The sequence below is a fragment of the Amia ocellicauda genome, chromosome 6 (genome assembly GCF_036373705.1).
Source record: "Amia ocellicauda isolate fAmiCal2 chromosome 6, fAmiCal2.hap1, whole genome shotgun sequence".
Classification (NCBI taxonomy): Eukaryota; Metazoa; Chordata; class Actinopteri; order Amiiformes; family Amiidae; genus Amia; species Amia ocellicauda.
This window is the reverse complement of record NC_089855.1, coordinates 32,365,310-32,392,040: the sequence shown is the minus strand read 5'-3', so window position 1 is coordinate 32,392,040 and position 26,731 is coordinate 32,365,310. Positions and strand designations below refer to the sequence as shown.

The 26,731-nt window shown below is 36.8% G+C and overlaps 1 protein-coding gene across 1 annotated transcript; it reads right to left on the bottom strand.

Moving 5' to 3' along the window:
* Positions 1-10,990: 10,990 nt before the first annotated feature.
* On the bottom strand, positions 10,991-13,347 carry olig2 (oligodendrocyte lineage transcription factor 2). Its single transcript, XM_066706956.1, has 2 exons — positions 13,260-13,347; positions 10,991-12,970 (listed from the first exon to the last, which is right to left on the bottom strand). Exon 2 carries the CDS (start codon positions 12,940-12,942, stop codon positions 12,142-12,144), a length of 801 nt encoding a protein of 266 aa, XP_066563053.1. The 5' UTR covers positions 12,943-12,970; positions 13,260-13,347; the 3' UTR covers positions 10,991-12,141.
* Between the last annotated feature and the right edge of the window lie 13,384 nt (positions 13,348-26,731).

The following is a 26,731-nucleotide window of genomic DNA, read 5'->3' as shown; positions in this document are numbered from 1 at the left end:
CACCCCTGTTTCTCTAGGGCTATAGGCAGCAGTTTCTATTTCAGTTATGTGACTTGACCAAAGTGCCCTGCACACTTGACATGTACAGCATGGGCAAACTGTAGGGCAAAGTAACAGCTTGTAAACAAATGTAGAAATACCACTCAAATAGGAATGCAAACAATTAATTGTAAAGCCATGCTATCTTTTTGTTAAGTCCTTCCATTTACAATACATTCCACCAGTCACTCATGTCAATAGGTTATGCAGTTATGTTGCTAATGTTGATTGTTCAACACAGCAGTCCAATTTATTCACAGCATTTTAATGATATTGTTTTCCAAAGCATTTTAAAGCTAAACGTATTCATCAAAACAAAACAAACACAAATATCTAAAAAGCATCAAACTGTCTTTGTTTGACACCTACAGAACATTCTGATATTCTCTTCTAACTTAGTATTATTCACTATAACCTATTATTGTCAACCTGTAAACAAATAAAGTAAACTAATAAATACAACATTGTGACTGATTACTGCAGTGATGTTAGGTCTTTCCTTCTGTAGGAGGTGCAGAACACTTCAAAGCACCTGTGTGTTTGCGAGAGTTTAGGCAGCTGATTTTATGATTTACAAGTTAATGTCACGTATTCAGTGATAAGGTTAATGCCTTGTTGCCTAGTCAAAGTGATATCAAATGTACAACTGAATAACTTTGCTTGACAAGTCACTTTCAAAAGCATTACCACAGCTACTGATGTACAAAAAAACTGAAAACAATATGGTTAAATGAATAATAAATGTACTCAAATTCAAGTAATCCAGTTACTTGGTTTAAGTAGTCCTGATATAACAAGTAAATCCAAGTAAATTTGCAGTAATGAAAAGTAAATAATAATTTGTAGTAATATGCAAAGTAAATGGTTTCACTGTTAATGTAAAATAAAAATACTAAGTAATTGATTTTTGTGAATGTAGAATTGACAATGGAAATTTAAATTGCTATCCTCTGGACATACTTTTCAATAAGCTAATGACAATAAAACTATTATTATTATTATTGTTAGTAGTAGTAGTAGTAGTAGTAGTAGTAGTATGTATTAAAATTGCATTTCATTATTTTGCTAATAATATTTGGAATATAAATTACCAGTACATTTATTCCTGAAAATCTGAGCCTCAGCAGGAAATATGCTCTACACACATATACACATTTTTTTCTTGACTGAATATGAGATATAGCACAATGACTGGGCCAGGCAAAATTGAATCCACAAAATACCAATATTCTGGTGACCTCTTCCATTTCCTCTTCCTCTTCCTGGAGAAACGAGTCCTTACAGTATGACTCGGGTCCAATGCACTCAACAGCTTGGAAGAAGCCTGTCGGGGAGGTGTTGGCCAAGGAAACAGCGTATATCCCATTCAGTCTATCTGCAGTGATGGTCAAGTTGGGAGAGAATTCAGTTCAGTAATGTTGATTCAATTATTTCAGCTACAGCCAGGAGCCTTCTATCCCTCCACTCTGCATGCATTCCCACGATATTCCTGATCAAAAATAAAAATCAGGGAGGATGCCCTTCTCACCTCCAAGAATCCTTTCCATCAGATTATACTCTTTAAGCTTGTTCACTGAGCATATGCATCCCCTTACTGGCACTTTCAAAAGATAATCCCTGACCCTTTTCATTCCAAGTGGCAAGAGTTTTAGGATGGGTCAGTAATAGCTTCTTCTTATTTTTTAAATGGTATTTCATGTCTTTTGCAAGAAAGAAAAGTGTAATCCTCCCAAAGCAACAGTAAATAAGACAGAGATATGTTGTGTATGTCCTCGGGTTGATTGTTGAAAAGTCTAAACAAAAGTTGGTACCACTTCCATTTAGGCCACTACAAATGTTACTTCATAAATGATTGAAAAGCAAAGCTATTGGCACGGTTGTGTAAAGAGGGAACATATGGTTAGTTAATTACACAAAGTTAAACATCAGTGGCTGTCAGGAATTACCTGGTTAATAACACTCTATTTTCTTAGTATCACAATTAAAAAGCAATTCCAAATGCAAGGTTTGTCAGAAGAAAGAGAAGTCGCTGGGTTACTGTGCTCTTGGGTGAGCTGTTTAATCTGAACTGTGGTACACTTTTAGAGGACATAATGGTATTTCAAAGCTAATTTTAAACATTCTCTGTCATCAGTTCTTTCTTATTTCATTTGTTTTGTTTTTGTTTCTTCCACCTAGCAATACTTATTTAAATATTTAATGTCTTAATTTTCTTTTGTAGCAGCCTTCTCAGACGACCACTAAATAGTGAATTACCCTTGTAAAACTCATGGGGAATCAGAATTGCACTTCAAGTCATCTTTCCTGAAAGCTGCCAAGGAGCCCTGTTAAACCCTTCTAAGGAGTAGCCGGGCCCTTTATTGTTGGTCTCCAATGAAATGTTTCGGTGATGTTTATTGGCACACAGGAGAAAAGTGACAGATATGAGCGACAACACTGGCAAACCATATGGGGCAATCCCATCTGATCCACCCTTGCAATCTGATAGCCTCTAAATATGTATCATAGTGCCAAAAAATTGAATCAGAACTCAACAGAGACCTCACGTCCTGGTGTGGGCCATATGGGAAAATCTAAGTTGTTGTGTGTAGAGGGTCTTGAGTCAGCTGAACAGGAGGGAGGACCGGACTGAGAGCTACAGCTAATTGCATTTGGAAGTAAATTGAAAGGTATAGAGAGGTAATGTTGCAGGCCGGCAAGCTAACTTGACAGCTGGCAGCAGGATACTTGGGAAACTGAAGCCTGTCTTTAGTTTAGGATGCAAGTGGGGTTAACCTGTACTTACTGGATTTAGCAATATATTTTGTAAAGATGTCAAAGAAACACAATCAGTAACTATTTCTTTTAGGAGTATTTTAATGGAATGGGCAAGGTATGATATTTGGCACAAAGTGATATTTGAAGGCTGCTTTTAATTAACCCAATAATTCAGTTTATATATATATATATATATATATATATATATATATATATATATATATATATATATATATATAAAATTAAGAAAGTGGGTTGGTTTAAATTACCCCAGTGAAGTATTAGAAATAACTTACTTTGCAACCAATGTCTTATGTTGCCCCTTTTGAAAATCTTTTGTTCATCTAAATTATGTTGGTTTTCCACATACATTGTAGCAAATATCTTTTCATAGAAGTATATAGTATTTAAGTTCTTGTGTAGTGTGTAACATTAGTTGACAGGTCTCAATATTACTATCAGGAACATTACATAATATCAGACCATTTATGATACATCCTTGTTTTTTAAAGCTTCATTGTGCATATTGTTTTGATTCCTTTCAATGATTTACTTTACTTTAAAACAGTAGTGTTTTGCAATTCGCCTGACTGAATTTTTTTTTTAAATATTTCAAATGTGTGTTGCCGTGGGTTTTGTATTACAATCCACTGTCTTTGGGAGTCCATATTTTAGTAGGAAAATGTCTCCTTTTAGTCAAGCCCATTGCCTCATCCTGTAAATAGGAGGAGAATATTCCCCATCTTCTCACAAGAATGACTGGCATTCTCTGCAAAAGGGGACAATATCAGCTACCTCAAGAATGGTGAATACACTTTATTTTCCACAGATTTATCGAACAAAGTCTTTCGCACAACAAGCCCATCCTATTCTACAACGTGATTAATATCCATTTGATATACCCCCAGACTTACTTTGAAGTTAAATCCCATCTTCACCACATAGTCTTTCATTGGCCCTTAGCTCCCTACCATGAATATCCAAAGGTCCGCTTACTTTATGGGATTAGCCTCCTTTGAAAACAGCTTTAGTGGGGTTTTGCAAAACACTCAAAAGGAGATCCTTTGCTCTCTCTCTTTCTCTCTCTGTCCCTCGAAAACACACTGATCAGTTCTATATCTCTGAGTTTATCTCCTTGAGGTCCTGAATGTACACTGGCCCAGCTGCTGGACAGCCACTTTCCATTCAATTCCCTATACAACTCAGAGCTGGGCCCCCAGTAGTGGACATAAGGCTAGACCACATTAATTAATTCACCCACTTATTTTGCTGGGTGTTACAGAATTAAAGCTTATAAAGTTCAGGGCATTCATATTCCAGGTAAAGTCAGCACCTCTTTCTCATATATATACCATTAGAAAATGATACAATACGGGTCTCTTTCAGTTTTAATTTCCAGCTTCCCAACTTACTCAGCTTCAGTTCCAATACTTCATGGTGCCTGTTGCTTGGCAAATGATTTCACTTCTACCTAATGTGAACCTGCCGTCAAATGTGGTGTCATTCATTTGCAATTGGGGTGAACCATTGACCTGGTCCCAGGCTTTAGACTCAATGATCCCTTTAACTGAACTATTTTGTTTGATAGGACCTTTTCATTCCCTACCAATTACAGCTCTTAAAAAACTGCACAGGGTTACAAATTAGCATTGACCCTGTATCAAGTGCTGGGTATCTTAAGTAATGATAACTATAGGAGTGCTTCATGCTGTATAATGCCCCATTATTTTCCTGAACGTATGGTCACGTATGGCAGGGTATTTCAAAAATCAAGACCTGAGTGCAGAGAGCCGTTCAAAAAAAGATCTAACTGAGAAATCCAATGACATGAGAGCATTGTGTTCATATCTCTGTGCTAGCCTTGTCCTGTGTCAGAAAAAAACAATGATACACCATCTTGTTTCACTGCAATCCTCCAGTTCCCATGGGTTGCTTAGGCTTATTTTCATGTCCTTTATCAATTCAGTTGCCTGCTGTCAGCCCTACAACCACCACTGCTGACTCCCTTGAATAGATGGGTAGGCCAAGCTTTTGCTGTCAGTCGCTCACACGGGTAAGAGCCAAAGTTTATTATTATGTATTTCTTAGCAGACGCACTTATCTAGGGCGACTTACAAAATATATATAAGTGCAATACAAAGTGCAACAATACAGTGTAGTTCAAGGCATAAAACATTACAAATTCCAATTTACATAATACAGTGCAGATGAAAGCATGACTCACATTTTATGCTCCTTGGCGTAAGCAACGTAAAATGTTACGTTAGTTCTAGACTAGTTCTAAGAAACATTTGTCTCATATTAACATTATTATTGGTGGTAATAGTAGTAGTAGTAGTAGTATGATGATCCATCCTATATTGGGATTTCAATATTTTACCTTGTTTACTTCGAGGATGGTTTTGACAGGTTGCACATTACCCTTGTGCAAAGAAAAATAATGCCAAAGTGCCAAATAAAATGAATAGTAAAAGTGGACAAAGACATGTTCATACATTCATTGGGCATTAGGTCCTCTGAAGCTTTCAAAATCAACAACCTTTTCTTTGTGTGAAGCTGTTACAAACAATCACTTTTTCTTTTTTCTTGTACCACCAACTATGATGATTTTCCCCCTCAGCTCTTTAAACCTAATCCCTTTAGCTAACAAAATATGTTGTGCTTACTTGAAAGGAGGTACATCTGTGCTGTGTTCTGGGGACTTTGTCTTCTGTAAGTTAGTGTGAAACGATGTCCCCAGATACTTATAAATATTCAGCTCCCATCCCATCAAGCATCTGAGCAGCCCCCAGGATAGAGGAGTTTGTCATCTTTGGCTTCCCATTTCTGATTATAGTAACATGCTATTTTCAAAAGGCAATGTCTTTTGTTGTTGTTATTGTTTTTGACATATAAGCAGCAACAACAGTCTGCATTCACCATTGAACTGGCTGGTGTTAGAAATACAGATGAGAGATTATATGTGACAAATTCATAAACACAAAGAAATGCCTGAATAATGAATAATTCCTTATTAAACTGTGAAGTCACTTCACATTAAATTTAAATAACCCCAAAACAACACAATTAATGGATACAGGTGTGGCTAGCAACAATAAATGTATAACCATGGTGTAAATGTCATGGTAAGAGACATTTGTAGGTAATTGTTTGTGATATAATAAGCCTGGTGTCTGCTCATTAAAGATATGACTAAATTAGGAAGAGTGTGTGTGGTGGGGTCTAATTAATTCTGAAATGTAATACCTTGTGAATCATCTTTAACCCTTTGAGGACTTATTATCCTAGACAACAAATGGCTTCATGATAAAAAATAAAAGAAATGTAATTGTGAAGCAGATGGGTATACATGGAAAGGGATGGTTTTCTAAGCAGCTTGTGAGATTCCTGGTGAGATTTTGTGATTAATATTTAGTTCGAACTGAGAAGTAGTACAAGAATGAGCATTTCTTCTTTTGAATATGTTCATAACTGCATTTTATAAGACTGTGATTCGCAGTAGATAAGACTGTAAGATTGTTCATGGTTTCTCTGTTAGGATTCTAAGGACCATATTATCAATTAACATTTAAAAAAATATGTTTTTCACACCTGTTTGAGGTGCTTTTCATCTTCAAGGGTTGGTAAATTTAACATGAAGTAACAGTTGCATTAATGTGGGCCAAATATTTTGTCTGTGTGCCTATTTATTTCACAGTACGGATTATTTACCAGTAGTAAGTTGACTTAATTAAATACACAGGAAGCATTTTTGTTTAAATAATATATATATATATATATATATATGAAATTCTACTTTCCCATATGCGTAATGTTATTTTATAGATTTCCACCTTTAAACCACTATATGTTTAGTAGAAACAGAACACACACTCTAAATCACTGGTCCTTAGCTATTATCCCTCAATAGAAAAATATAAATACATGCAAATAAATACATGTAAATAATGTATATGGAAAACACATTTTCAAGAAGTTATATCAAATAATTGATTGTGAACAGCTGAGAATGCAGACCCAGATTCATATCCCCCCCAAAAGGAGTCACAATTATTTATGTATGTGTTTATTTGCTTTAGTTTCAATCTAGTATGACAGAATCAGTGCACACAAGCTGGTTGTCACCTCCATCCCCATCTCGATCGGGAAACAAAAGCCAAACCACGGAGGGTGGCAGCAACAGCCCCTGCTACCTGCTCATCATCCTATTAGTACAATAGGATTACTGCTTGCTCTCTCCGCCTACCAGCCCCTCCCACTCCCACCTGTTAATGTGTGTGAATTTAAGTCCCCAAGGGAAGGGGGGGTTTGCAGTGGTTTCACTGAGACAGCAGCCATATAGCCTGAGGCGCCCCCCCCTTTTATCTCCCTCTACGTCTCCAAGTTTGATCTACTCCAGCTGTCAAGGTGCTAATTACAGCCTCTAATAGCAACTAAAGAACATTTCCTAATGACCACCACTCCCTGTGTCCATCCTGCCCTCCCCGGCTTGTTTTGTCCAGCTAATTGGTTAAAAGCAGGACTGCAGTTACTGTTTTGCTTCCACCCCAGATGGGCAGAAAGGGCAGCTACATGCCCGGTAACAGTGAGGGCGCTGTGCACTCCACTCACCAGCGCCATAGAGACCCCCTGCTGAGATAATACTGGCATTAGCAGGCTTGCAGGAGAGAGGCTTGTGTTTGGCCATTATTAGTGGGAATTGTAACAGAGGTGAGGGTTTCTTTTGATCATACCTTTCCCTTTTCCTTTTCTCTCATTGTTTATTATGATTTCAATTCAATGCTATCAATAAATAAATAAATACATACATAAATAAAAAAAGATCACCTAATCCACTGGCAAACTTGATTCAAGTAGAAATACAATATGGTGATGATGGTGATTCTTCTTCTAATTATGATTATGATTATTATTATTATTATTATTATTATTAGTAGTAGTAGTAGTAGTAGTAGAAGTAGTAGTGGTAGTAGTAGTAGTTACAAAAGTGATCTGGTTGTGTGCATATTTTTCCCCACTTCCTTTTTAGATAACCTTGTCTTCCTTTCCTATTAAAAAATGAAAATATACTATCTTTAGGTTGTTTAAACCATGTTTAACTAACTCTGGAGGACTTATTAATATGGTTTTAAGGGTTGGCAACATACACAGAGAAAACAGTAAACCGGGTGGTATGGTGGGGGATGCGGTGAGACATCTCAGCGCTTAAATCGATTTGTGGCCTATACGACAACCTTCGCCTCTATCTCGCCCTGCAGCTTGTAGCACTTGTTATTTCTGCGCCATTTTATTTAAGTAATTTATTCAATCATGTGTAGATAAAATAATACCACGCTTAGGCTATATTTGGCAGAAATCCAACTAGAAAACAAATTATTTTTAGAAATCGACGCTACAAATTGCTAGTGAGCCAGCCATAAATTATCTGATCAAACTTAATTGATAAGCCATGAACTATAGGCTACAGCTTTCCCGGAAACAAATGTTTGTCTTGCCGATTGAGAAGATGTGGAAGTAAAGTTGGTGGGAGTAATAGTTTGAGGCAGAGATACACAAAAGTAGTTTTTCTTTGGCGAAGACACGTCAGTCAGTTTGAATGTTTTTGATTGTGAGGCTACTGGTGCCTACTTGAATCAGGCTAATATATAGAGTACAGGAGAATGAAAGAAAACCCATGAATGTTTGTTACATTAGATTTTACAAGTATTTAATATACTACTACTACTACTACTACTACTACTACTACTACTACTACTACTACTACTACTAATAATAATAATAATAATAATAATACAAGTGTCCGATTATATGATTATATAATGATTCTTAGACCTAGTGGAATTCGTATATATCTCCATATTAGAGATTATTCCATATTGTATTAATTATTGTTTTATTTATGCAAAGTACATTTAGCGCATTAGGGTGAATTTATTCAGCAGCTGCTATAGTTGACCTACAGGTTTTATAACTACATAGTAATTTTGTGTTTTTGTCAATATATTTTGCTAGTAATTCCTAAATTCTTGTATTTAATAATTATAATAATAATAATAATAATAATTATTATTATTATTATTATTATTATTATTATTATTTTTATTTTTTTATTTTTTTATTTATTTATTTATTTATTTATTTATTTATTTGCAGACGCCCTTATCCAGGGCTACTTAAAAAACTTAAGAGCAATACAAAGTGCAAAAATACAGTACAGTTCAAAGCATAATGCAATTTACAAATTCCAATTTGTTATAATAATAATAATAATAATAATAATAATAATAATAATAATAATAATAATAATAGGCTACATTATTCATATTCTGAAGAAGAAGAAAAAATAATGTACGATTGTCCTGCAGAATATATTTACAAAAACACAACATTTGTATAGTTACAAAAGATTTAGGTCCGCTATACCAGCTACTGAATAGAAGTATTATATAGGCCTATATGTGTGTGTGTGTGTTTTTGGTTTTCAAATAATATAATGTATATAGCCCACATGTAAATTGTTAAAGACAAGAAAAAAGAACACACAGAATTTAATTAGTTATTGCGAGATTTTGTCAATAACGTTTGAAATATGCATCGATCAGAAACGGTATATAATGCAAATAATGTACAGTGCAACGTTTCAAAAACGTCAACATCTATAGAGATTTTAATTTAGTTAAATTTAATTTATAATTTGAAAACAGTATTTGTCATTGAAGGGACTGTCGATTTAAATATTACATCACCTCAATAAAATGCAATGTTCGTGCCTGTGACTTTCACTACATCCGATTAGCGTTTATCTCTCAGTTTTATCTCTGGAGGTAATGGAGTCGGTCCAGAGTGCAATTACGGTGTTAACACGTGTGTACATCACATCACAATACATGTACCGTTTTGGTAATACACGTGTGAATATATTATTTTGATTTTGATTTTGATTTTGATTTTGATTATTATTATTATTATTATTATTATTATTATTATTATTATTTGTAGTAGTAGTAGTAGTAAATGTGTATTGATAGTCTAGCGCAATTCTGCACCGTTATTAGCCTATGAAATAGGCTACTGTTAAGCGAATACTTTTTTTGAATGTCATAATTCAGTTTTAGCTGTAATGCCAATATTAGCTCAGCGCTAGATTTATTTGCGCATAATTGTTATAGGCTATAATTCGCAATTATACATTTATTTTCAGACCGGATACATCTGTATCTTTACAAATCAGTGTAATAATGTCAGTTAAGTCAAATTAAACAAGGTTTATTATAACAAATAATGAAGCAATACTCTGCGTGTAACATTTAGTTTAAAATACAAACGAATAAATCAAACGTATAAATTAACATTTATGCATGCGTGTTTGTTATACATGATTGTACTCAAATCCAATTTGTTTACACTTTGTTTTTATAAGTGAAGGATTCGTTATTAAAGACACACGTTTCTGTGTAAGGACTGATCTAGTGTTCATATGATTTGTTGTATCTGTGTTGATACACATTGTATGTATGAAAAGTGTACATTACAGTACATATAAATATCAAGGCTAGATACCAAGAAGCCGATATCAAAAATTATAAATTAACATAAGTAATTAATAACGGTGTATTCAAGTAATAATCATCATTATCATCATCATCATATAGAACATACGAATTAAGTCAAGCACTTATGTGTAAGTAATTTAAACAGTCACATTCGGTTAAATTCGTGTTATGTGCAAACAAAACAAACACAATGAAGATATATTTAAGAAATCGAGTCTTTCTACTGCATATAAGAACCAAAAAACCAAAGGATTTGAGAAAACGCAACTTATTTTTCACCTACAGTTTGGGATTTGTTAGTTATAGCCCAATTTAAAAATGGTTTCGTATTCCCTTAATTGATCTTAAATAAATTGTGTATAGTATGTTTTTGTCCATTTCAAATTGTATGCAGCCAAAAGTGCGAGCTGTTTGCATCATTTTGGTGATAAGAATTATATGGTGCAATTATAAGTTAGGCTATTAATAATGATGTGTAATTTTGTGTATGTAGTTAGATTTAAATTAAAAGCAAAGTAAATATGTCCAGTCATTTTGTATATTCTCGTCTAAATCTTGCTAAAACTCATTATGCACAATAACTGTCATTTGGCACCTGTATACCTACTACATAGAAAAAGAACAGCAAAATATCAAACATGTTTGATTTTATTTTTTTATTTAAAATTCCAACACTTCACTCATTTAAGCTCCCAGCGAAATAAGTAAATAAATATTATTTAGCAATTTTTATAAAAAATAAAGAGATGATAAATCTTTGTGACGGGCAGTGGCGATGACATGCTTTATAAACACTAACAGGTCAAATACTGTATTGACATCAGTCAGGCAGTGAACTTGAATTGGTTAGATCCGAATAATGACATTTGAAAGGGGAAATAAGGCGATGTCACACTATTACATTGATACCAACGTTAACAAAGCAGAATGATAAGCACATTTATGAAGAATACCCCATACAAATATCTAATGCATCAACTGAATAGTAAACGGTTTCAAATATAAAACTGTTATATCCCATATTTATTTTTCCAAGTCATGATTCTATATATTTACACATTCAAACATTTTGTTTTTCTACTGCAACCATTTTTTTTCCTATCAGGAAAGGAAGGGAAGTGAAGCTATTAAAAAAAAAAAAACAGTTTTGGGGGAAATAAAGATGAAATAAATGCTATCTAAAGTTAGAGGATTCTTTTACAAATGTTTATCAAAAGCTTGTGATTTTTTTTAACATACTAAAGTAAAATTAAAAACTAACAAATAAACAATAATTGCACAGTAGTCATACAAATAAGGTACCATGTTTCTTTTTTCGTTTTCGGAAAACGAGTCGCCTGTTTTCCTATTTAAAAAAAGTTACATGCGTTTGTATTTTAGAACAAAAGCCATCAAAAATAAACTGTAATCTTCAACTAAAATATGCACGTCATTGACATTGTTTTCGGTTTATTGGTTTAGTTCTTCCCCCAACGTTAAGACTATTTCAATTAATAAAACAAAAAAGTTTGATATCGGAAAAAGGAAAAAAAAAAAAAAAAAAAAGGAAATTAGACATCTTCAATCAACACTCAGTCTTCCTCGGTGGAGTTTACAGTAGCTTTGCATTTCTTTAACAGTCCGAGACCAGATGAATGTTGTATTATTGTTATAATAACTGGTATTAAGAGTATTGTTTTGTCTTGATGGGAAACAGAGACGCACTTGGATAGTCTGTGTATCTATTATCAACTACCCCAGAGTTCCTTCTCTTCTCTTTACTTTTTCTTTATTTTATTTTGCACATGTCCAGTCATTTCGAGTCAGTAGTTAGCCTTGGCATGCTCACAGAAGTCATGCTGGAAACGTGCGGAGGGGGCACTTGGCACATACTACACGGGCAGGGCATCCCCGCGCCCCAGTGCTGAAAGCTGCCGCCGAGGGGACCTGCGCCGGCGGGAGGAGATTTCAGGAGTCCGTGGTGGGGTCTGACTGAAGTCACCGCCGAGATACCTGGTCCAGACAGCGATGCGCTCGACACGGCGGGCGGTATGATCGGGTGGTGAACCGGGTGCGAGGAGTGAGAACCCGGATGGCCCGGCAAAGGTCCCGTATGCGCCATCGTCCCGCAAGCCGAAGGGTGAAAGCCGCCGTGGTGACCCCCGTAGATCTCACTGACGAGCCGCTTCATCTCCTCCAGCGAGTTGCTCAGCATCAGGATGTAGTTGCGGGCCAGGAGCAGCGTGGCGATCTTGGAGAGCTTCCTGACCGAGGGACCGTGCGCGTAGGGCATCACCTCCCGCAAGCCGTCCATGGCGATGTTCAGGTCGTGCATCCGCTTCCTCTCCCGGCTGTTGATCTTCAGCCGCATCTGCTGCAGCTCCGACTCCGAGAGCAGTTTGCGGTCCTTCTTGGACAGCATTTTCAGCGGGCAGTCGTCGTCGCTGGGGCTGGCGGCGGACAGGGCGTCGGCGCTTAAGCCCGGAGGAGAGTCGCTCTGGGTGGACGATACGGTGCCCGAAAAGCCGGCGGTCTTTCTTACGCTGGACAGGAAAATGTCATCCACTTCGGGAGACGATGGCCTGCTGGACACTAGACTGGCATCGGAATCCATTCTCGTTAATGTCGTGGCACAGAGTGTCCTGAGGAAATCAAGAGCCAGAGTTGATGCATCATTCTCATTACAAGAACACTTTTTAGAATTATTTTTTTAATGGAAGGTTACAATAACGGTACACTAGTAAACGGTATAGTCATATTATCATAACCCTCAACCCCTTTATATAAATATTGCAGGTGGCATTTCAAATCAATTAGTTAACCATTGCACATTGGCTCTGAGGTATAGATTTATATATCACTTGTCAACTTTTCAGCGTCATTTAAATAACACATCAAACTTTGGTTAGTGTTGAGAAACCCCGCACTTACCGAGAGCTATGCTGCTGCACAGAGAAAGTGTCAAAGCCCCCTTGTTATCTCCACTCAGTGCTGACAGCCTATTAACCACCTTGGCCATCGCAGCTGCTTTTTATAGGCAACTCGACAATGAGGGCAAGTCTGGGGACAATGTTATTGTCTCTAATAAAGGGGCTGATGGACCAATAAGCTACTGCTAACTGGAGAAGAGAGGGGGGAGTCTTCAAATCTGATGTCATTACAAAGAACTAAAGCTCAATGAATTGAATAGGACACACTCCGCCTATGGTACTGGCTTGGAGGAGACAGCTCTGTGGAGTAAAACACAAACACGCAACTAATAATCATAATAATAACAACAGAAACGTTTACATCTGTAGATTTTGTTTTCTCGTAACACCTGACAAAAAGATGCTCAGACATTACTTCCCATCAAAATCAGTAGTTCAAAGGGTAATATATATATATATATATATATATATATATATATATATATATATATATATATATATATATATATATATGCAACAAAGTATACTGGCAAGACTGGGAGGGCAGGATGTATGTGGGGTATAACATTAACTTTACAGGATCTGTCATGATATTAAGCCCGCTGAGCTACAAAACACCTGTTTGTGATAGTGGGCGATTGCTTTTCCCATTTATTTATTTACTTGTAAGTAAATAGTTAAATAGTTGTAAGCAGTATTTTATGTCAAACAAATGTTCTGATTAAAATCGATTTTATTTTTGTCAAATGTTCCACAAACTTTGTGGGTCAGGACACGTTATATACTGAAGAACAATACATCACATTATAGGAATAGGCGAATGTGTATAGGCTGTTACTTCTCCTTTTACAATATCAAAGTTTTGATTGTAATAAAAAAGACTGGCATAAACCTATGGATCATTTTTATTTGCCTGTTGGCTACATTGTTGTTCTTTTTTCCTGCTCAGTGGTGCGGACAGTGCTGATTGGAGTTTGCTTAATATGCCTCTTATTGTTTTAACCCAAAGCCCTCCCTCCCATTAAGCAACTGACAGCTTAAGCTCTGAAATCAGCCGTTAAAGTGTGTTTAAAAGCTTAATAAACGAAGCGTGTAAAATGGTTTTCTAACGGTTATGATCCGTAACATTTCAATTAGGAAAAGCTGCCATCACAGCGGTGTTGCAGGCTGTCAGTGATAAAGCGACTCGGGGCAGTGATACAAAAAAAAAAAAAGAAAGAAAACAGAGAAGAAGTGGGGAGAGAAATGAACGGGTTTTATAGGATGCCGAGAGACGCATATTTAAGACAAGGGTACCAACGATTCTAGTGGTCCACAATACGCAAATGAGTTATTGATGCCTTGCAAACAGTTTTATATGACCTTTATTTTTGATGAAGTGACGGGGAAACTCATTAAACGATTTAGTTCATTACTGCCCCTGCAGGGAGTCAGTAACGGATGTCAATGTCACGGAACACATTGAAAGTCGTTTCCAAATCTTGTTTTGTTATACTTATGCTATATGAAAATTATGTTCATGTGTTTATTCAAATTATATGGCCTATCCCATGCGTTTCTTCACATTACACACTGTATGCAGTCAGCTAAAGCACCCAGTGTGCAGAAAAGTGTATTATTCAATAAGCAGTGATACAAACTTGCTCTCATCTCTGACTTTACATTTGGGATCTTCTATCCACACTATGTTTGGCATGTTATGTGTGTGATGGATATAATGAAGAGTAACTTCACTGTTGCCAATGCATTTTATGTATTTTGTTGCCTCTATTTTACACCAATAGTTTGGGGTGTGGTAACAAGATTGTGACACTAAACTGAGGGACAGTATTTATTCAATTAATTCATTAGCAATACTCAGAATGTTTGCTTAAATTCTTAAATTCACACTTTTTTATCATTAAATTGAAGTCCAGTATTCAAACGTTGAATGTATATGTAAGCTATTGTGGCAAGATTGATTATATCGTTTATTGACCAATTTTCAGACTATGCTTGTGTAATCAAATTCTTAGCCAATGTTTTTTGTTGCCTTGGGGAAAGAAATCAGGTGATTAACACATTTTATATAACACTCCTGCAAAGACTGAAACGAAAACAACCGATCAATCAAAGTATCAAACAATTAGACAGATTTACAGTAGAATAATTTATAATAATAATAATAATAATAATAATAATAATGCATTTTATAAAGTTGTCAGCTTAATATTATTATTATTAAGTATCATTATTATTATTATTATTATTATTATTATTATTATTATTATTAATAATAATAATAATACTATATATATATATATATATAATGATTCTTCTCAAATTCACTAGTATATGCTACATTGTTGTTTCTCTTGTCTTTCTTGCTTCTTGTTCTTGTTCATTTACGGATTGTTAATGATGGGAACAGGATGTTTGTTAGTTTTAGAAATGTATAACGACTGTATAACGAAATTATGTTATCAGAAAATTGTAGCCTTGTGTTTAAACGTACCACTTTGTGCTGATTAAGCATTCTGAAAAAAGCTATACAATTATACTACACATCCTTTAAAATATTGGGTTTTCGATTTTATTAATTGATTGCTTTGATACGAGTCTGTATTAATCACGTATCATTTAATCATCTTTATCGATTAAAAACAGCATTTTCAATTATTTCAGATTGAAATAACGACACGAAATTCTGTCTAAAAACTAAAAACACAACATGTATTTTACAATACATATCTTAAAAACTTGGTACTCGTTGCAGCATAGAACTACATTCTTTGTGGCGCATTGACAATCTGAAAAATGAAAAAACAGGTATGTTGGTGGAATGTGATTTAAATTATATAATTATACAATATATGACTACAAAAATATTGATCCTTGTTTATCTATTTATGTATATAGAATCTGCAACTTGTAGATAATTGTTAGATATGGGAGGGGCCAGTCAAGAGCAACCAGTTAGGGAATAGTTAGCAGCAGTCTGCAAGTTTGCTTAGCACTGTATTGTATAGCCTCTACACTTTATGTCAGGTTTAAACAGAACTTCAAACATCAAAAGTGAAATTGTGCAAATGGGTCCTTTTACGCATCAACATTGGACACAAATAACCGCTAGTGTGAGCAACATAAATAATGGCTTAACAAGCACCACATACATATTTATATATTTTTTGTAATGATGTTCACCTGAGGGGTCATTAAATGCACAATCTCCAGACACCGTATTTCATTGGGCACTGTTAGTGTGCCCACTGCCAGTACCTTTTGCACCGACTCCAAACCCCTGTTATTGGATTGGACAAATGGCTTATTGCAGTAGCAATATCAAACACTCGCAGCTCCGAAAAGTATGAACATCTGCATGCAATGCATTCATGCAAGTATGATTTAGTTCTGTAAAATGGAAGAATGTGAGACAGGTACATATGTTAAATTTGAGTTACCAAAGCAGATACTGATAACAGCCTTGAGTGCATTGCCCTTTGTGTACAAAGGAATCACGTCTGTGCAGAACATATAGTAGCCTACTGAGCACACTTAATAATTTGTTGAGGTATACATAAACGCACAGATACTGTCATAATAATAATAATAATAATAATAATAATAATAATAATAATAACATGTCAAAATTGTGTCATATGAAACATTGTGTGCATATTTCCTTTAAATCCCAATAGAGGACAGTTGAATCTCTGCATTGATAGTTCCCGTGGCCGTTGCAGGACGTGTGGCGTCCCATTGATAGCCTTGCACGCTGTTCAAAGATGGCACTGGACTTTAGCGACAGGAGACGGCATTGCACATTGGGTTTACCTCAGACTCCCACCTCTCCCACCCCTGAACTCTGCAGCTGCACACCCACTTGCACACTTTCTTTTTGAAGAAAATACAAAGTTAAGGAAATAGTGTCACGAGCGCGGCGTGACTGGCCTTAATCACTTATTATTTCAATATTGTCCCTTCTTCACTAATTATTATTGAGTGCACTAAATGATCTTATGTGATGGGTTCTCTTTGTTATTTCCACATATTCATATCCTTGTTTTTGGTTTCCTTTATTGTTTTTTTCCTCAATTGTTTTTGAATTGGTTTATTGCTTCACTTGTGTTATTTAAGTTAACAGCCAACCATTGCCACATGGACGTCCCCGCATCACCTCCTTGATTACCATCACCTGCACCCTGACCCTATTGCTCTGCCTATAAAAGCAGGGAGCGCTGTAGACTAGAGACGCACGCATGCGCTGGAGGAAGGGAGGGATCGGACAGTGAAGCAACAGACGCCGGCAACCCGACCAGCAGAGTGAACCAGAGCCGTGATGCTCGGAGGCCGTGGCAGAGACGGGCCTGCCCAGATTTTGCTTCCAAACTCCCCATTTTTTTGTTTTGTCGTTTTCTTTTAGTTACTCCCCCCCCCCCTGTTTTTTTTTTGGCCGTCTGTTTGCTTGTTTACTCATACTAAATAAGATTATGCAAATCAGATGGATAAATGTGCGCGGCTGTTAAAAGTGGCATTTTAATCAGCAAGTTCAGTTCACTGCGAGCCTTCATTAGGGATTCTCATAATCTCACTTGTTAGTGTAACAAATGGTAATAAATGCAGAACGAGTTTGGATTAAAATCGAGGCCTTGGGACATTAAAGGAGTTATGGAAATGCTCGCAAATCCTTGCATTTTATTATTTATGTGAAATGTCACACGAAGAAAAGAGAATCTGATATCACAGAAATGTCTCCCTTTTAAAGATATGTGCTGTTGATTAGAACTCCGTTAGTAATTATAAGAGTTTGGGTGTCAGTTTTTGTCGGTGAGCACACTACTGTAGTCTACTTAACTATGTGCATGCCAGCATACATTTGGAAGCCAGGCAGAAGAATGTCTGTCATTTTTGGAAGTACATGGCTAATTAATTTCTCAGTTGGTGGCTTATTTAGGTATATTGCTCAGTTCATATGGGCAGTTTGGTGTATCAGATGATATCTAGATTCATATAAATGTAAAGCAAGCACACATGAGTATCTATATGGGGTGTTTGCTGATAATATATATTTTAAGATTGATATAGCTCCTTGTTTGAGGAAGACCTCCTCATTAAAGATGTAATAAATAAATAATTAAACAAGCTCGAGTCTCAGTCTGTTTTTGTTGAAAAGTTGGTGGGTTGGGCAGGCAGGAGGTGTTAGCATACAACAGCCTAAATTGTACTGTGTCTTAGGCTTGAATAAGATGGGAGAAACACTCTTACAGACATGTAATGCAGAAGCAAATGAAAACATTGTTCAAAAGCTGGGTATTGGTAATATTACTATAAAATGAATACCCTAGCATAAAACTGCTATAATATTAGTGATTATGTCTTATACTAAGCCTTTATTGATCAGTTGTGCTTTAATAAGCCTTATTTGGTAACACTTTATAATAAGGTACTGAGATTCCTCATGTATATGAATACCATAGGATTTAAACATCAATACATCATAAACATCATCTGAGTTCTCATGTTGAGCACATGAACCTGCACTTACCATAACCCTAACCCTAACTCTGTTATACATGTGATTAACATAAGAACTCTGAATAAGTGACTGACATATTGATGTGTTAATCCTGTGGTATTCATATATTAATTCAGGAAGAATCATGGTACCTTACTTTAAAGTGTGACCAATTATTTAATAAGGCTTTGTTTGTACACAGATATTTTTGTGTTGCTGCATGCAGAATTAAATCTATATTAATGAATCTTGGCAATGGTTTCTTGAACCTACAATTCAATGTGCTTGTTTTATGTCTGAATGTGCAATCATTTTGGCTTTGTACGACACCACAATGGATTTGAAAGGAAATGATAAGTATAGACTTTCATCTTTAATTTGAGGGTAGTTACATCCAAATTGTGTGAACAGTGTAGGAATTACGTCAATGAATATATGTGGTCCCGCCAATTTTATGGGCTCAAAAGTAATTGGACAATTGACTGCCCTGCCATCTCAGCTGTTCCATGGCCAGGTGTGTGTTATTCCCTCATTAGTTCAATTACAGGTAAGCAGATAAAATGTCTAGATTTGATTTCAAATGTGGCATTTGCATCTGCAATCTGTTGCTGTTAACCCTCAATATGAAGTCCAAAGAGTAAGCAAGTGAAGCAAGCCATCATTAGGCTGAGAAATCAAAATAAACCAATCAGAGAGAAAGCAAAAACATTGGGTGTGGCCAAATCAACTGGTAGAATTGGTACATTCTTAAAAGAAAGAACACACTGGTGAGCTCAGGAACACCAACAGGCCTGGAAGACCACGGAAAACAACTGTGGTGGATGACAGAAGAATTATTTTCCTGGTGAAGAAAAACCCCTTCACAACAGTTGGCCAGATCAAGGACACCCTTCAGGAGGTAGGTGTATCGGTGTCAAAGTCAACGATCAGAGAAGACATCAGAGAAGATATAGTAAATATAGAGGGTTTACCACAAAACCATTGGTAAGCCACAAAAACAGCCCCTAAATTGATGATGTGACTGTGGACAAAAGCAGAATTCACAATTCTGAAATGTTTAGGGCTATATTATCTGCTCAGATTCAGACAAAAGCTTCAAAACTCACTGGACAGCGCTTCACACTGCAGATGGACACGGTAGCAACCCAAGACTTTTTTAAGGCAAAGAAGTGAAATGTTCTGTAATGGCCAGGTCAATCACCTGACCTGAATCCAATTGAGCAGCATTTCACTTGCTGAAGGCAAAACTGAAGGCAAAACGCCCCAAGAACAGGCAGGAACTAAAGACAGCTGCAGTGCAGGGCTGGCAGAGCATCACCAGGGAAGAAACTCAGCATGTCTATGGGTTCCAGACTTCAGGCAGTTTCTTTTCAAATCCATTGTGGAGGTGTACAGAGCCAAAATAATGACAGTTGTCTCACTGTCCAAATATTTATGGAACTAACTGTACATTAGCATTTGGATTCTGTAAAATAAAAGCTGTTTTATAATCATTTTAGTAGTATTCCCTGATTATAAAGCTTTTACCATTTGTTTACCAACAAACAAATAACTGGCAACTCATTTAATTTACACAAATATGTCAGAATATTTCACAGTTGTTTTCTAACCTTTGTTTTGGTCTCATCAATGCCATAGAAATGTTTTTTTTTTTTTTTATGAAGCTGCCAGAAGGAGACAAGAACAACCAGTATATGGGTATTTAAGGGGAAAATAAGTAAATCTCAGCATTATAACTAAGTGTAGCACATAACCTAATCTGAGAATATAGCTTTTTGAAACTAACTTGGGTAAACTCCCCTCAATAAGGGCTAGATCAAATCAAAATTTGACCTATCCGCAAATTGCAGAATACACATCTGCACTCTATTGCAACTTAATTTATTGTTATACACTCACCTAAAGGATTATTAGGAAAACCATACTAATACTGTGTTTAACCCCCTTTCGCCTTCAGAACTGCCTTAATTCTACGTGGCATTGATTCAACAAGGTGCTGAAAGCATTCTTTAGAAATGTTGGCCCATATTGATAGGATAGCATCTTGCAGTTGATGGAGATTTGTGGGATGCACATCCAGGGCACGAAGCTCCCGTTCCACCACATCCCAAAGATGCTCTATTGGGTTGAGATCTGGTGACTGTGGGGGCCAGTTTAGTACAGTGAACTCATTGTCATGTTCAAGAAACCAAATTGAAATGATTCGACCTTTGTGACATGGTGCATTATCCTGCTGGAAGTAGCCATCAGAGGATGGGTACATGGTGGTCATAAAGGGATGGACATGGTCAGAAACAATGCTCAGGTAGGCCGTGGCATTTAAACGATGCCCAATTGGCACTAAGGGGCCTAAAGTGTGCCAAGAAAACATCCCCCACACCATTACACCACCACCACCAGCCTGCACAGTGGTAACAAGGCATGATGGATCCATGTTCTCATTCTGTTTACGCCAAATTCTGACTCTACCATCTGAATGTCTCAACAGAAATCGAGACTCATCAGACCAGGCAACATTTTTCCAGTCTTAAACTGTCCAATTTTGGTGAGCTTGTGCAAATTGTAGCTTCTTTTTCCTATTTGTAGTGGAGATGAGTGGTTCCCGGTGGGGTCTTCTGCTGTTGTAGCCCATCCGCCTCAAGGTTGTACGTGTTGTGGCTTCACAAATGCTTTGCTGCATACCTTGGTTGTAACGAGTGGTTATTTCAGTCAAAGTTGCTATTCTATCAGCTTGAATCAGTCGGCCCATTCTCCTCTGACCTCTAGCATCAACAAGGCATTTTCGCCCCCACAGGACTGCCGCATACTGGATGTTTTTCCCTTTTCACACCATTCTTTGTAAACCCTAGAAATGGTTGTGCGTGAAAATCCCAGTAACTGAGCAGATTGTGAAATACTCAGACCGGCCCGTCTGGCACCAACAACCATGCCACGCTCAAAATTGCTTAAATCACCTTTCTTTCCCATTCAGACATTCAGTTTGGAGTTCAGGAGATTGTCTTGACCAGGACCACACCCCTAAATGCATTGAAGCAACTGCCATGTGATTGGTTGGTTAGATAATTGCATTAATGAGAAATTGAACAGGTGTTCCTAATAATCCTTTAGGTGAGTGTAGAAGCCATGTTCAAATGTTATTATGTCTAGCCCCATGTCCAACCCGTATGTCCAAATATAAATAATTATAGTTTTTCTATATAGAAGTCAAATGAGCTAAAACCAAACTGTTTTGCTGAATATACACGAGCTCTGGAAGTTTCTGGTATTAAAAGTAATGTAATAAAATGAATGTCATGTAGAGATAAAGACTAAAACAACTTAGAGAATTCAATTAATGTTGTTCTCTCCCCATTTTGTAATCGCACATTCTCAACAAACTAAACAAAAAAAAAATACTAATATAAAGCTGGTGGGATATAGGCAGTTAACACTTTCTCAGAAACATATATTTCAGAGCCATCCACTTTTTTTTCACTCTGCAGGTCCACTTGCAAACTGCATACTAATTTCATCATGGGGAGAATTCATGTAACACTCACTGACAACAGTGGAGAGCTCAGAGGCATCTGATAAGCTACAAGAGTCACTGCTGTGAGACAAGCTAAGGAAACCCTATCAAACTCAAACCCCACCTAATTCTGGAAGAGTTTGGCCAATTGGAAGCATTCCCATGAACCTAGCACACAACTTTGTCCAAACATTTCAGAACTTTTCCATAAGGTTGTGACTCTGCTACAGAAGAAATACCATTGTTGCAAAATGTATAAAATGCTGGAGATTTGATTATGTCAGACATAATGTTGTAGCAATATTACAGAAACTTCAGTTGTTCATATATTTTTAAAAAGCTACTAGTAGAGGATGTTTAGCACATGTTGTATTTATACTTTTTAAAATTATTTTTACGCATGTATATTAATGGAAAAACATGTTATATAAATAGCTGTATTATAACCAATTATTATTATTTTACATGTTATTTGCCCATTCCTATTGTCTCAGTGTCATTTCACAACATTGTCACAACTTTAAGGACCTTAATGTGCTTCTTCTTGAGCCACTCCTTTGTTGCCTTGGCTGTGTGTTTTGGGTCATTGTCATGCTGGAATACCCTTCCACGACCCATTTTCAATGCCCTGGCTGAGGGAAGGAGGTTCTCACCGAAGATTTGACGGTACATGGCCCCGTCCATCGTCCCTTTGATGCAGTGCAGTTGTCCTGTCCCCTTAGCAGAAAAACACCCCCAAAGCATAATGTTTCCACCTCCATGTTTGACGGTGGGGATGGTGTTCTTGGGGTCATTCCTCCTCCTCCAAACACGGCGAGTTGATGCCAAAGAGCTCGATTTTGGTCTCATCTGACCACAATACTTTCACCCAGTTCTCCTCTGAATCATTCAGATGTTCATTGGAAAACTTCAGACGGGCCTGTACATGTGCTTTCTTGAGCAGGGGGACCTTACGGGCGCTGCAGGATTTCAGTCCTTCATGGCGTAGTGTGTTACCAATTGTTTTCTTGGTGACTGTGGTCCCAGCTGCCTTAACAAGATCATTAACAAGATCCTGTTGTGTAGTTCTGGGCTGATTCCTCACCGTTCTCATGATCATTGAAACTCCACGAGGTGAGATCTTGCATGGAGCCCCAGACCGAGGGAGACTGACAGTTATTTTGTGTTTCTTCCATTTGCGAATAATCGCACCAACTGTTGTCACCTTCTCACCAAGCTGCTTGTAGCCCTTTCCAGCCTTGTGTAGGTCTACAATCTTGTCCCTGACATCCTTGGACAGCTCTTTGGTCTTGGCCATGGTGGAGAGTTTGGAATTTTATTGATTGATTGCTTCTGTGGACAGGTGTCTTTTATACAGGTAACGAGCTGAGATTAGGAGCACTGCCTTTAAGAGAGTGCTCCTAATCTCAGCTCGTTACCTGTATAAAAGACACCTAGGAGCCAGAAATCTTGCTGATTGATAGGGGATCAAATACTTATTTCCCTCATTAACATGCAAATCAATTTATAACTTTTTTTAAATGCGTTTTTCTGGATTTTTTGTTGTTATTCTGTCTCTCAATGTTAAAATACACCTACCATTAAAATTATAGACTGGTCATTTATTTGTCAGTAGGCAAACGTACAAAATCAGCAGGGGATCAAATACTTTTTTCCCTCACTGTACATGGAAATCTAAGAATAGAGGTTGTCCGCCTCCAATTTAACATAAGCATACATTCAATTGGTAGCTAGGGTGGGGGGCGGCTACAAATAGTAAGCATAAAACCCTAATGCATAATAGTTCAATGCTCTTAAACTGCGCTTCAAAACAACCCTGTTCACTGTATGTCATTGAATTCTTTTCGGGTGGATAACCTTTGTACAGCATGCTGGGAAAATGTAGAGCAGGTTTTGAAGTCCTCTGGTACCCAGTCCAAGTTGTTCTAAAAACTGCAGTTACTTGTTTTAACTTGTATCATGGTAACAACCAGAATGGATCTGGTCCAAGGGTTAACAATTGGCTAAGTTTCAATAACATGGTCTGTGTTCATAATGTATTCTGTAATATGTATGCTTTTAAGAAATGCATTTTAACCGGACGATTTCAGAATTGCACTGTGCAGTTCACTTCACTGCTGCCCAGACTATGTGTGTATACTTTATATACCTTAATTTTATATAAAATAGATTTTACAGAGGCAAAGTAACATGAAGTCTATTCTTTGAACCTGCTGCACCTGAGTGAAATAACAAGTCAATTTGCCTTATATAATATTAAAATGTATCACATATATGATAATTTGAATCACAAACTGCACATTTGGATTGAAAAATAAACAGGCAATATTCTTGTTGTATTAAGGTGATGAATGCAGATAAATATGTAGTGTATTTCAATGGGACAGCTACAACAGTTTTGCATTAAATCCTTAAGTCACTTGTCACACCAACCAAGGAAAATGCTTTTCAAGAAAAAGCAAACAGTCCCTACTTTGTAGAGAAATGCAGTGTGTTACAGTATGAACAAGACAATAATCTTTTTAGTTTACAATTTAAAAGAGGAGATGCTTGAGGCCTTCCTGACATCCTTTAGTGCACTTAAGGCCCCTTGCCACCGCAGGAATGACCAATGGGCCAACATCAAAATTTGATTATATGAAAATATAACCCAAGCCACTATATGGTGGTTTGACTGGCAACATGCAGATTCGAACCACTATTTCAGTCTGGACAGGTAACCAGAGATAGCTTGACAAGGTACTGTAGGAATGTTCCAAATTCTATGACAAACATAGAACAGGGACATTGTGAGTAGATAGGTAAGGGGCCAAACTCGGACTATATTCCGGGGTGTGTGCCGTCATTGATAAGAAGGCATGCATTTAGGGGATCATCACCTCTTATTCCTTAAAAACAACCAAAACAGATATCTGATACAATTGACAAAAAGATGCATCACATCCCCTTTCATTTTAAGGTCCACAATGATTTAATTAAAAGCGAAATTACTGATATTGGGAAATCAATTCAATTCACTGCTTTTTTGAGGCATTGCCTCCATCAAGTGATATCTGTCAGTTAATAAACATTTCAATAATTTAAAAGGTTTAAAATGTGACAATCCCCTGAGTGTGGTACTTCATATTAATTAATTGTTCAAGTACAAGTTAATGGTCATAGCATACCAAGGCTATATTCTTATATTATCTTTTTTGTACAATATCTAATGTCTTCCCCCCTGCCCCATAGGTTACACCAATGCAATCCCATTTCATCCTGAGATCAAGAACACAGTTGATGTATTTCCCATCATTTTATTAAGTGAACCTTTGATTAAAAGAGTGATCTTCTTAAGGGGTTATTTATCAGGCAGCCATTAGAGAAAGCCTTTTATAACCAAATGAAAACTGAGCAATGTATGGCTCCAGTTTAGATCACTGTCTTAATCTCTCTTTGAGATTGAAGCCAGAAAGATAAAGGGGAGACACTTCTGGTCTAGATGAGGTACCAGCATTTACAGGAGATGTGGCATTGCTATATTGGTCATAGCAAACCGTGAACAGAAACTATGTAAATGTAAACCAAATGATAATGGTAAACTGTTGCAGCAAATTACAGAAGCAATCAAAGTTCAAAGCAAAATAATTATTTTTCAATCTCAGCGGTACAGTGGCTGAGCTGAGCTGTGAGCAGGTCCCAGATTACACAAATACACAATCCTCTGAATTATCATGCAAATGGTAGGGGCAAGTTAAGTACCACCAAAAACATACAGCAAGATGTGCAGTGAAATAAGACACTCAAGTCGGATTGATAGACAGGGTCAGTGCCTTGTCTGTTAGTCTGACTGCCCTCAGTCAACCAGAGATCAAGGCCACTACACCAGATAGGCAGAACTGTAGGGGAATACAAATACCACCTTCTGCAGAATCCTTTTGAAAACATGTCCCATAATTTAAAAAGATAAAACGCTAGGGGGAAGAATATCAATGTTGCACCTACTGCGCCACCAGAATTCTTCAGTGTAACACAACACTAATTCACTCCCCCTGCAAACCCACATTTGGTTATAGAAAATATTTCCACTGGTAGAGCAAGTTGGCACAGTCAATCATCTAAACAGAAGCAACATCTGTCAATCGCTCGGTAGTCCAGGGGAAAGCTGGTTAAGAGGGGAACAGTTGTTTTACAGTTTGTTAGACAATTCTCATTTGTTGACTTCATTCTGTAATTCACTCTGCATTAAAAGCAATACTATCTGTGAACATTTCTAAAAAATACACAATTTATAAATAAATAAATAAATGAGTAACTAAAAAGAAAAATAATTTAATTAAGATTCCATCTTCAATCAGCTTAGGTCTGTGTAATTCAGTTTGCTGTTCCCACCACAAAATAAAATACAGCATTTTATCCCCTGTGGATTTCAGCCTCTGCTCTTTACAGCAAATCTCGAGGAAGCCATCTGTGTTGATCCGCTGAAAACTTC

What these genes read in the sequence shown, in the direction of transcription:
- olig2 (XM_066706956.1), bottom strand. Translation starts at nt 12,942, where the DNA reads ATGGATTCCGATGCCAGTCTAGTGTCCAGCAGGCCATCGTCTCCCGAA.